Source organism: Oncorhynchus nerka, linkage group LG18 (assembly GCF_034236695.1).
Source record: "Oncorhynchus nerka isolate Pitt River linkage group LG18, Oner_Uvic_2.0, whole genome shotgun sequence".
Taxonomy (NCBI): Eukaryota; Metazoa; Chordata; class Actinopteri; order Salmoniformes; family Salmonidae; genus Oncorhynchus; species Oncorhynchus nerka.
In genome coordinates, this window is record NC_088413.1 from 83,118,043 (window position 1) to 83,131,303 (window position 13,261).

General features: G+C 48.5%; 1 protein-coding gene across 2 annotated transcripts in view; it reads left to right on the top strand.

Annotated features, from left to right (window-relative positions):
* The window catches only part of LOC115122514 (calpain-3-like), a 54,934-nt gene that overhangs the window by 32,516 nt on the left and 9,157 nt on the right, over nt 1–13,261 (top strand). Inside the window, exons 14-20 of one of the 2 annotated variants that reach the window (XM_065004425.1) lie at nt 551–628; nt 1,864–1,921; nt 3,037–3,101; nt 7,768–7,836; nt 7,952–8,030; nt 8,227–8,343; nt 8,840–8,898. In XM_065004425.1, the coding sequence (XP_064860497.1) occupies nt 551–628; nt 1,864–1,921; nt 3,037–3,101; nt 7,768–7,836; nt 7,952–8,030; nt 8,227–8,343; nt 8,840–8,898 (525 nt within the window). Of the gene's footprint in view, nt 1–550; nt 683–1,863; nt 1,922–3,036; nt 3,102–7,767; nt 7,837–7,951; nt 8,031–8,226; nt 8,344–8,839; nt 8,899–13,261 lie in introns of both variants that reach the window. The other variant, XM_065004424.1, reaches the window with a different exon arrangement.

Sequence of the window (13,261 nt, forward strand, 5' to 3'; positions counted from 1 at the left end):
GTGTCTGTCTGTCGTTCTGTCCAGCATTGTGTATCTATCTGTCTCACAGTCCAACTTCCTGTGTCTGTCTGTCGTTCTGTCCAGCATCGTGTATCTATCTGTCTCACAGCCGAACTTCCTGTGTCTGTCTGTCGTTCTGTCCAGCATCGTGTATCTATCTGTCTCACAGCCGAACTTCCTGTGTCTGTCTGTCGTTCTGTCCAGCATCGTGTATCTATCTGTCTCACAGCCCAACTTCCTGTGTCTGTCAGTCAGTCTTCTCCAGTCTCTATTTTTTCACCATGGCTTATTGTGAGTTAATAAATAAACAACAGAATTGTACGATGCCTGAAAGGGATATTGGCCCGATATTATCTCAATGAGAAATGACATGAAAACAACAGTATTAGTTTTTTCGGTTTTCAGAAGTGTATCTGCTTCAGACACTTTCCCTCCCTCCCTCCCTCCCTCCCTCCCTCCCTCCCTCCCTCCCTCCCTCCCTCTCTTTCTTCCCTCCCTCCCACCCTCCCTCCCTCTCTCTCTCTCCTCTGTGTCGTCTTCTCCTTCTCAGCCGGCCCCAGCCAATGCGGGGGAGGAGAGTGAGGAGGACCAGCAGTTCCGGAGCCTCTTTCAGCAGATAGCCGGGGATGTGAGTACGGGGAGTACAGGGAGGCCAGTGAGGCCAGTGAGCGCTTGGGGGAGTGTGAGTATAGTGCTGGGGTGGGTGGTCAATCAATGTGCTCCCAATCTAGGGCCGAGATTCAATCCGACCTGCATTAGATCCGCGTTACAGCGTGCTTGACGTGTCTAAGGTCATTTTATGATTGAGCCGACATATGCGTCAATCTCCGCGAACACGGGAACACGGGAACACGGGAACACGGGAACACAAGAACACGCGAACACGCGAACACGGGACCACGGGAACACGGGAACACGCGAACACGGGAACACGGGAACACGGGAACACGGGAACACGGGAACACGGGAACACGGGAACATTGCCTTTAAAAGCGGTCTGATTGAATCCCGGCCTATATGTCCTGTCTACTGTATTTCTGGCATATTACATTTGTTCCCAGACCTGGGTTCAAATACTGTATCTACGCTTCATTGGTGCAATGAATCCAATGGATTTGTCCCAAAAGTGGAAACTGCCACTCCAGGTAGGCTTAATCAACCGATTTAAAGCAATAATTATACAAAGGACAACAAATACTACTTGAACTCAGGTCTGGTTATAAAAATGAATCTGATTAGGTTATTTTATCATATAAGGATGCTTTCAGACATCAATAGATTAACTACGGAAGCCCTGAATTATCTTGTTTGAACGACTTAGTATCTCGTTCGTAAGATTTAGTAAAAACACCCCAAAAATCATTAGAATATATTTAAAAAGGCACACCTGTTACCTGAAATACATTCCAGGTGACTACTTCATGAAGCTGGTTGAGAGAATGCCAAGAGTGTGCAAAGCTGTCATCAAGTCAAATGGTGGCTACTTTGAAGAATCTCAAGTATAAAATATATTTTGATTTGTTTAACATTGTTTCGGTAACCACATGATTCCATATGTGTTTATTTCATAGTTTTGATGTCTTCACTATTATTCTACAATGTAGAAAATAGTAAAAAATAAGGACAAACCCTTGAATGAGTAGGCTTGTCCAAACTTTTGACTGGTTCTGTATATAAATATATACTATAAATTTGTTCAAACGAGATACTGAGTTGTTCAAATTAGATTTTTGTTTTTCCCACTTGGGCTTCAGGGCTTCCGTAGATTAACACAAAAAAACGAATGCCAGTTTAAAACGAACATGTAAAATTCCCGTCAGATAATCTCCATGTGTCCTTCTCCCACTGTCTCCTCTCTCACAGGAAATGGAAATAACCGCCAACGAGCTGAAGAATGTCCTCAACAGCATCGTCTCCAAACGTAAGACTAAAACCACAGTTTATACAGTACATAACAGAAGGGCTTCCGGAGGATCCATTCTAGGACCTGTTTTCTTCACCGTTTACAATGGGGTTCATGTCCGGAGAGTGAGATTGCCTGGCCCTCTTCATTGGGGTTCATGTCCGGAGAGTGAGATGGACTGGCCCTCTTCATTGGGGTTCATGTCCGGAGACTGAGATGGCCTGACCCTGTTCAATGGGGTTCATGTCCGGAGAGTGAGATGGCCTGGCCCTCTTCATTGGGGTTCATGTCAGGAGAGTGAGATGGCCTGGCCCTCTTCATTGGGGTTCATGTCCGGAGACTGAGATTGCCTGGCCCTCTTCATTGGGGTTCATGTCCGGAGAGTGAGATGGCCTGGCCCTCTTCATTGGGGTTCATGTCCGGAGACAGAGATTGCCTGACCCTCTTCAATGGGGTTCATGTCCGGAGAGTGAGATGGCCTGGCCCTCTTCATTGGGGTTCATGTCCGGAGACTGAGATGGCCTGACCCTCTTCAAAATCTCCCTCGCTCTCTCTCTCACAATGATAACAAAACTCTCTCTCTCTCTCACTCCCTCTCTCTCTCACACTCTCACACTGATAACAAAACACTCTCTCTCTCTCTCTCTCTCTCTCTCTCTCTCTCTCACTCACTCACTCTGATAACAAAACACACACACTCTCTCTCTCTCTCTCTCTCTCTCTCACACTCTCACACTGATAACAAAACACTCTCTCTCTCTCTCTCTCTCTCTCTCTCCCTCGCTCTCTCTCTCACACTGATAACAAAACTCTCTCTCTCTCTCTCTCTCTCTCTCTCACTCACTCACTCACTCACTCACTCACTCACTCACTCACTCACTCACTCACTCACTCACTCACTCACTCACTCACTCACTCACTCACACACACACACACAGAGATACATAAAGGAGTCTTCTTCTATGTTGTTATTCTCCCAGTAATCACCTACAGCATTGTTTCCCAGCCCTCAACCCGGTCCACCGCAACCACGAATGGTCCACAGTTTTGTTCTAGCCCTGCACACCAGATTAAAATAGGTAATTGTTTGTTGGTCATTTTGTCGATTTGTTAATCCTCTCTCTCTCCCACAGATAAGGACCTGAACACAGAGGGTTTTAGCCTGGAGTGCTGCAGGAGCATGATCTCTCTCATGGACGTATCCTCTGTATCTGTGGTGTCTGTAGATAGAGACCCTCCCGGGTCAGGTTGTGTTGTCTGTAGATAGAGACCCTCCCGGGTCAGGTTGTCTGTAGATAGAGACCCTCCTGGGTCAGGTTGTCTGTAGATAGAGACCCTCCCGGGTCAGGTTGTCTGTAGATAGAGACCCTCCTGGGTCAGGTTGTCTGTAGATAGAGACCCTCCTGGGTCAGGTTGTGTTGTCTGTAGATAGAGACCCTCCTGGGTCAGGTTGTGGTGTCTGTAGATAGAGACCCTCCTGGGTCAGGTTGTGTTGTCTGTAGATAGAGACCCTCCCGGGTCAGGTTGTCTGTAGATAGAGACCCTCCTGGGTCAGGTTGTCTGTAGATAGAGACCCTCCCGGGTCAGGTTATCTGTAGATAGAGACCCTCCTGGGTCAGGTTGTCTGTAGATAGAGACCCTCCTGGGTCAGGTTGTGGTGTCTGTAGATAGAGACCCTCCTGGGTCAGGTTGTGGTGTCTGTAGATAGAGACCCTCCTGGGTCAGGTTGTGTTGTCTGTAGATAGAGACCCTCCTGGGTCAGGTTGTGGTGTCTGTAGATAGAGACCCTCCTGGGTCAGGTTGTGGTGTTTGTAGATAGAGACCCTCCTGGGCCAGGTTGTGGTGTCTGTAGATAGAGACCCTCCTGGGTCAGGTTGTGGTGTCTGTAGATAGAGACCCTCCTGGTTCAGGTTGTGGTGTTTGTAGATAAAGACCCTCCTGGGTCAGGTTGTGGTGTCTGTAGATAGAGACCCTCCTGGGTCAGGTTGTGGTGTCTGTAGATAGAGACCCTCCTGGGTCAGGTTGTGGTGTCTGTAGATAGAGACCCTCCTGGGTCAGGTTGTGGTGTCTGTAGATAGAGACCCTCCTGGGTCAGGTTGTGGTGTCTGTAGATAGAGACCCTCCTGGGTCAGGTTGTGGTGTCTGTAGATAGAGACCCTCCTGGTTCAGGTTGTGGTGTTTGTAGATAGAGACCCTCCTGGGTCAGGTTGTGGTGTCTGTAGATAGAGACCCTCCTGGGTCAGGTTGTGGTGTCTGTAGATAGAGACCCTCCTGGGTCAGGTTGTGGTGTCTGTAGATAGAGACCCTCCTGGGTCAGGTTGTGTTGTCTGTAGATAGAGACCCTCCTGGGTCAGGTTGTGGTGTCTGTAGATAGAGACCCTCCTGGGTCAGGTTGTGGTGTCTATAGATAGAGACCTTCCTGGGTCAGGTTGTGGTGTCTGTAGATAGAGACCCTACTGGGTCAGGTTGTGGTGTCTGTAGATAGAGACCCTCCTGGGTCAGGTTGTGGTGTCTGTAGATAGAGACCCTCCTGGGTCAGGTTGTGTTGTAGCTCTGAACTAGCTCACCTAATTCCAGTGGTGTAAAGTTCTTAAGTAAAAATACTTGAAAGTACTACTTAAGTAAAAATACTTGAAAGTACTACTTAAGTAAAAATACTGTAAAGTATTTAAGTAATTTTTTGAGGTTTCTGTACTTTACTATTTATATTTTTAGACAACTTTTACATTTACTGCACTGCGTTCCTAAAGAAAATGATGTACTTTTTACTCCATACATTTCCCCAGACACACAAAGCACTCGTTACATTTTAAGGAAATTGTCCAATTCACACACATTGTCATTTTTGATACTTAAGGATATTTTAGCAATTACATTTACTTTTGATACTTAAGTATATTTTTAACCAAGTACTTTTTCTCAAGGAGAGGTTAGAGAACGGCTGGGGGTCCCCAAGGAGAGGTTAGAGAACGGCTGGGGGTCCCCAAGGAGAGATTAGAGAACGGCTGGGGGTCCCCAAGGAGAGGTTAGAGAACGGCTGGGGGTCCCCAAGGAGAGGTTAGAGAACGGCTGGGGGTCCCCAAGGAGAGATTAGAGAACGACTGGGGAGAGAGGTTAGAGAACTGGGGGCTGGGGTCCCCAGGAGAGGTTAGAGAACGGCTGGGGGTCCCCAGGAGAGGTTAGAGAACGGCTGGGGGTCCCCAGGGAGAGGTTAACGGCTGGGGGTCCCCAAGGAGAGGTTAGAGAACGGCTGGGGTCCCCAAGGGAGAGGTTAGAGAACGGCTGGGGGTCCCCAAGGAGAGGTTAGAGAACGGCTGGGGGTCCCCAGGAGAGGTTAGAGAACGGCTGGGGGTCCCCAAGGAGAGGTTAGAGAACGGCTGGGGGTCCCCAAGGAGAGGTTAGAGAACGACTGGGGGTCCCCAAGGAGAGGTTAGAGAACGGCTGGGGGTCCCCAAGGAGAGGTTAGAGAACGGCTGGGGGTCCCCAGGGAGAGGTTAGAGAACGGCTGGGGGTCCCCAGGGAGAGGTTAGAGAACGGCTGGGGGTCCCCAGGGAGAGGTTAGAGAACGGCTGGGGGTCCCCAGGGAGAGGTTAGAGAACGGCTGGGGGTCCCCAGGGAGAGGTTAGAGAACGGCTGGGGGTCCCCAGGGAGAGAACGGCTGGGGTCCCCAGGAGAGAACGGCTGGGGTCCCCAGGGAGAGGATAGAGAACGGCTGGGGTCCCCAGGGAGAGGTTAGAGAACGCCTGGGGGTCCCCAGGGAGAGGTTAAAGAATGGCTGGGGGTCCCCAGGGAGAGGATAGAGAACGGCTGGGGGTCCCCAGGGAGAGGTTAGAGAACGCCTGGGGGTCCCCAGGGAGAGGTTAAAGAATGGCTGGGGGTCCCCAGGGAGAGGATAGAGAACGGCTGGGGGTCCCCAGGGAGAGGTTAGAGAACGCCTGGGGGTCCCCAGGGAGAGGTTAGAGAACGGCTGGGGGTCCCCAAGGAGAGGTTAGAGAACGGCTGGGGGTCCCCAAGGAGAGGTTAGAGAACGGCTGGGGTCCCCAAGGAGAGGTTGGAGAACGGCTGGGGGTCCCTGAGGAGAGGTTGGAGAATGGCTGGGGTCCCCAAGGAGAAGTTGGAGAACGGCTGGGGGTTCCTGAGGAGAGGTTTGGGAACCACTAGTCTATAGAGAAATCACCGTCTGTTGTGACCTGGGACAGGTCCTACAGTGGTCTAAATTCACCATTTACTGCAATAGTTCTCAGTAGCCCGAGGCCATGGGTGGTACATGTTACAGGAAATAACGAATGTATTCACCAGGGTTTGTAATGTGACGGTTTAACTCATTAACCTGGGGCACCATGGGAAAGTTTGGTTATATTGAGTTTCTATTTCCCAAATTAACTCAAAGAATATCAGAATATTGATTTTACAACAGTCGCTAATCAATCAATTTCCTCTACAGTCTCATTCTGAATGTCGCATAATCTGTGAATCTGCACAAACCCGGGTCTCACCAATGAGTTTGTACCACACCAATTGAGTTGATTATTTATTTACTAACAAGCTAAGATGATATTGTAAGATACACATACACAAGCACACAGTCTAGGCTATTGATTAGAACTTAGTACGATAAAACAGGTCCCTAGCAGACCAAGACAATATGACACTTGTTACGCGAAATGGGGATTTAAAAGAGAGAGTAAGAGAGAAAAGCACACTTGTGTACATTTGAAAACTATGCTTAGTTTAGCCCCGAACTGCCGTCTCTTATGGGTCAGAATATAATGATGTAATTACGTGTCGAAGGTCTCCGACAGGGTGTCTCTTCGTGGACGACTTTCTGCTTCTCTGATGACACACTTCTCTGGTTACAGGGTGTAACTCTCTGGTTGTCCTTACGATGTCAGGGTCCTTTTGTCTTAGTGGTCTGTTTCCTTGCCCGTGTTCTGAAGGGGGTCTTCTGAGGACAGCCAGCCCTGTAGCTCAGGGCTCACAGCGTAGGAATGAAAGCAGTGTAGACACACGATTCGATGGAGAGTGGTGGTCCTGCTTGAATTCACCCTCTTAGACACAGTTACTTATCCGTAGCATGGATTTGGTAGAAGGTTCCTTTGTCTTCAACCTCGTGTTGCGTTTTGGGGTTGCTGACCTTTCAGACCTTGGCTGCAGCTCAGGGTTACTTAGTCTGATATGTTAATTCTTAACTCACAGGTTTTATACCCTTGGGTCAGAAATGGGCGTCGCCGCCTTCAGGGCAGTTCTCTGGGCGTAACTAGTTACGAGGCAAGGTCTGGATTTTACTCAGATCCGATTTAAACTAACGAACTAACTTCCCATTTCATCTTTACAGAAACATTCTCTTTGATCTGGACAACGTACAATATGCAAACATCACGCACATACTAGGAAAACTCTTAGTTACAATGTTTAAACATCACGCACATACTAGGAAAACTCTTACAGGTACAATGTTTTCGTTATAACGTCGTCCTTTAACTTTTAATAACATAACAAAAAATTACATTACATTTTCATATTCCATCTATCGTCACGAAACCTATCGTCCCAAAGTCCATTTATTGCATGTAAATGTTCTGAGGCCGGTTCTCCAGAGAGGACAAAGGAATTTTGTCTCCTGCCTTAGTTTTACAATGAGCGTGAGGTGTCATAAAATCACCCCATCTCCATACCTCTCCATCTCTTCCCCTCTGCTGGGTGTGAAAGATGTCTCTGTAGGATTGCGGTCCACGGTAACCTGACCCGAGCCGGCCAGTAATGACAGGAGTGTAGAAACAGGTCATTCTGAGCTAAGTGACTGTTTGTTGAAATGGTTGATTGTGAGTTCCCATGTGTTTGGTGACTTAACGGCAGCTTTCTAGATGGACGGGACGGGCAGACTCAACCTGCAGGAGTTCAGACATCTCTGGAACAAGGTCAAACAGTGGCAGGTGAGCTCTTCTTCTTCTTCTTCCTCGTCAGCTTTTCCCTTATTTCCCCTTTTATTGAAACTCCCACTGTAGACATAGTCAGATGTATAGATTTACAACTGCTCTGTTCCTTTAGGGAATTTTCCAACACTACAACTCGGACCAGGCTAGTAGCATCAACAGCTACGAAATGAGAAATGCTGTCAACGATGCAGGTAAGTTGTGTTTACCAGGTTTAAATAGAATAAAATCTTCAGGTAGATTGGATCTCTGTCTCAGCGACTGGTTAAATAAAGGTGAAAAAAAACGTTTCAAACTACAAGGAGATGGAAAGACATGTTGTTTTAAATGGTACCTGAATAATGTGTCTCTCCAATATCTCCCATCTCTGACGGTCTTATGACTGTTCAGGCTTCCGTCTCAACAACCAGCTCTATGACATCATCACCATGCGTTACGCCGACGAGAGCATGAACATCGACTTTGACAGCTTCATCAGCTGTCTGGTCCGGCTCGAAGCCATGTTCAGTAAGTCACGCACAACACCTCATCGCCGTATTACACTGATCCCAGGTCTGTTTGTCCACTCCTGGCCATGCAGGTCTGGTTACTGTACATGGTGATGTAAAAAGGGCTTTATATTTGAGTTGGTTTGATTTATTTGACATTTAAAAACACAACTCATCCACACATGTGAATACAACCAGGCTGCGTCACATCCGGCCGTGATTGGGAGGCCCGTAGTGCGGCACACAATTATCCCAGCATTTTCCGGGTTTGGCCGGGGTAGGACGTCATTATAAATGAGAATTTGTTCTTAATTGACTTGCCTAGTTAAATAAAGGTTTAAAAAAAATAAAAAAAAATAAACACATTTAAAAACACAACCCAACCACACATGTACAGAAAATATTCAAAGTAAATGCAAAATATATATATATATATATATATTTCAAATTTTGGTCCTCTTAATATATAAATCTTTGATTTATTGATTGATTCATTACATGTGGTTTGTTTACAGGGGCGTTCCAGGCCTTCGACCAGGATGGAGACGGTACGATCAGACTCAGTGTCTTGGAGGTAAGGATATGCTGCTCATTCTATCATACATTACGGAACAGTAACATGTTGCTAACATGTTGTTACTACCGCCGTTCAGCTCACGTTCAGCTCACGTTCAGCTCGCGTTCAGCTCGCGTTCAGCTCGCGTTCAGCTCACAGCTTATCCGCAACGGAGCGTTTCGTACCCTGTCGACATAGCCCCTTACTGCACAGGTATAAGGACAACAACCGTGTTCCCAACCTAACTGACACTACCTGTCGTACCCTGTCGACATAGCCCCTTACTGCACAGGTATAAGGACAACAACCGTGTTCCCAACCTAACTGACACTACCTGTCGTACCCTGTCGACATAGCCCCTTACTGCACAGGTATAAGGACAACAACCGTGTTCCCAACCTAACTGACACTACCTGTCGTACCATGTCGACATAGCCCCTTACTGCACAGGTATAAGGACAACAACCGTGTTCCCAACCTAACTGACACTACCTGTCGTACCATGTCGACATAGCCCCTTACTGCACAGGTATAAGGACAACAACCGTGTTCCCAACCTAACTGACACTACCTGTCGTACCCTGTCGACATAGCCCCTTACTGCACAGGTATAAGGACAACAACCGTGTTCCCAACCTAACTGACACTACCTGTCGTACCCTGTCGACATAGCCCCTTACTGCACAGGTATAAGGACAACAACCGTGTTCCCAACCTAACTGACACTACCTGTCGTACCCTGTCGACATAGCCCCTTACTGCACAGGTATAAGGACAACAACCGTGTTCCCAACCTAACTGACACTACCTGTCGTACCCTGTCGACATAGCCCCTTACTGCACAGGTATAAGGACAACAACCGTGTTCCCAACCTAACTGACACTACCTGTCGTACCATGTCGACATAGCCCCTTACTGCACAGGTATAAGGACAACAACCGTGTTCCCAACCTAACTGACACTACCTGTCGTACCCTGTCGACATAGCCCCTTACTGCACAGGTATAAGGACAACAACCGTGTTCCCAACCTAACTGACACTACCTGTCGTACCATGTCGACATAGCCCCTTACTGCACAGGTATAAGGACAACAACCGTGTTCCCAACCTAACTGACACTACCTGTCGTACCCTGTCGACATAGCCCCTTACTGCACAGGTATAAGGACAACAACCGTGTTCCCAACCTAACTGACACTACCTGTCGTACCCTGTCGACATAGCCCCTTACTGCACAGGTATAAGGACAACAACCGTGTTCCCAACCTAACTGACACTACCTGTCGTACCCTGTCGACATAGCCCCTTACTGCACAGGTATAAGGACAACAACCGTGTTCCCAACCTAACTGACACTACCTGTCGTACCCTGTCGACATAGCCCCTTACTGCACAGGTATAATGACAACAACCGTGTTCCCAACCTAACTGACACTACCTGTCGTACCCTGTCGACATAGCCCCTTACTGCACAGGTATAAGGACAACAACCGTGTTCCCAACCTAACTGACACTACCTGTCGTACCCTGTCGACATAGCCCCTTACTGCACAGGTATAAGGACAACAACCGTGTTCCCAACCTAACTGACACTACCTGTCGTACCCTGTCGACATAGCCCCTTACTGCACAGGTATAAGGACAACAACCGTGTTCCCAACCTAACTGACACTACCTGTCGTACCCTGTCGACATAGCCCCTTACTGCACAGGTATAAGGACAACAACCGTGTTCCCAACCTAACTGACACTACCTGTCGTACCCTGTCGACATAGCCCCTTACTGCACAGGTATAAGGACAACAACCGTGTTCCCAACCTAACTGACACTACCTGTCGTACCCTGTCGACATAGCCCCTTACTGCACAGGTATAAGGACAACAACCGTGTTCCCAACCTAACTGACACTACCTGTCGTACCCTGTCGACATAGCCCCTTACTGCACAGGTATAAGGACAACAACCGTGTTCCCAACCTAACTGACACTACCTGTCGTACCCTGTCGACATAGCCCCTTACTGCACAGGTATAAGGACAACAACCGTGTTCCCAACCTAACTGACACTACCTGTCGTACCCTGTCGACATAGCCCCTTACTGCACAGGTATAAGGACAACAACCGTGTTCCCAACCTAACTGACACTACCTGTCGTACCCTGTCGACATAGCCCCTTACTGCACAGGTATAAGGACAACAACCGTGTTCCCAACCTAACTGACACTACCTGTCGTACCCTGTCGACATAGCCCCTTACTGCACAGGTATAAGGACAACAACCGTGTTCCCAACCTAACTGACACTACCTGTCGTACCATGTCGACATAGCCCCTTACTGCACAGGTATAAGGACAACAACCGTGTTCCCAACCTAACTGACACTACCTGTCGTACCCATGTCGACATAGCCCCTTACTGCACAGGTATAAGGACAACAACCGTGTTCCCAACCTAACTGACACTACCTGTCGTACCCTGTCGACATAGCCCCTTACTGCACAGGTATAAGGACAACAACCGTGTTCCCAACCTAACTGACACTACCTGTCGACACTACCCTGTCGACATAGCCCCTTACTGCACAGGTATAAGGACAACAACCGTGTTCCCAACCTAACTGACACTACCTGTCGTACCCTGTCGACATAGCCCCTTACTGCACAGGTATAAGGACAACAACCGTGTTCCCAACCTAACTGACACTACCTGTCGTACCCTGTCGACATAGCCCCTTACTGCACAGGTATAAGGACAACAACCGTGTTCCCAACCTAACTGACACTACCTGTCGCACCCTGTCGACATAGCCCCTTACTGCACAGGTATAAGGACAACAACCGTGTTCCCAACCTAACTGACACTACCTGTCGTACCCTGTCGACATAGCCCCTTACTGCACAGGTATAAGGACAACAACCGTGTTCCCAACCTAACTGACACTACCTGTCGTACCCTGTCGACATAGCCCCTTACTGCACAGGTATAAGGACAACAACCGTGTTCCCAACCTAACTGACACTACCTGTCGTACCCTGTCGACATAGCCCCTTACTGCACAGGTATAAGGACAACAACCGTGTTCCCAACCTAACTGACACTACCTGTCGTACCCTGTCGACATAGCCCCTTACTGCACAGGTATAAGGACAACAACCGTGTTCCCAACCTAACTGACACTACCTGTCGTACCCTGTCGACATAGCCCCTTACTGCACAGGTATAAGGACAACAACCGTGTTCCCAACCTAACTGACACTACCTGTCGTACCATGTCGACATAGCCCCTTACTGCACAGGTATAAGGACAACAACCGTGTTCCCAACCTAACTGACACTACCTGTCGTACCCTGTCGACATAGCCCCTTACTGCACAGGTATAAGGACAACAACCGTGTTCCCAACCTAACTGACACTACCTGTCGTACCCTGTCGACATAGCCCCTTACTGCACAGGTATAAGGACAACAACCGTGTTCCCAACCTAACTGACACTACCTGTCGTACCCTGTCGACATAGCCCCTTACTGCACAGGTATAAGGACAACAACCGTGTTCCCAACCTAACTGACACTACCTGTCGTACCCTGTCGACATAGCCCCTTACTGCACAGGTATAAGGACAACAACCGTGTTCCCAACCTAACTGACACTACCTGTCGTACCCTGTCGACATAGCCCCTTACTGCACAGGTATAAGGACAACAACCGTGTTCCCAACCTAACTGACACTACCTGTCGTACCCTGTCGACATAGCCCCTTACTGCACAGGTATAAGGACAACAACCGTGTTCCCAACCTAACTGACACTACCTGTCGTACCCTGTCGACATAGCCCCTTACTGCACAGGTATAAGGACAACAACCGTGTTCCCAACCTAACTGACACTACCTGTCGTACCCTGTCGACATAGCCCCTTACTGCACAGGTATAAGGACAACAACCGTGTTCCCAACCTAACTGACACTACCTGTCGTACCCTGTCGACATAGCCCCTTACTGCACAGGTATAAGGACAACAACCGTGTTCCCAACCTAACTGACACTACCTGTCGTACCCTGTCGACATAGCCCCTTACTGCACAGGTATAAGGACAACAACCGTGTTCCCAACCTAACTGACACTACCTGTCGTACCCTGTCGACATAGCCCCTTACTGCACAGGTATAAGGACAACAACCGTGTTCCCAACCTAACTGACACTACCTGTCGTACCATGTCGACATAGCCCCTTACTGCACAGGTATAAGGACAACAACCGTGTTCCCAACCTAACTGACACTACCTGTCGTACCATGTCGACATAGCCCCTTACTGCACAGGTATAAGGACAACAACCGTGTTCCCAACCTAACTGACACTACCTGTCGTACCCTG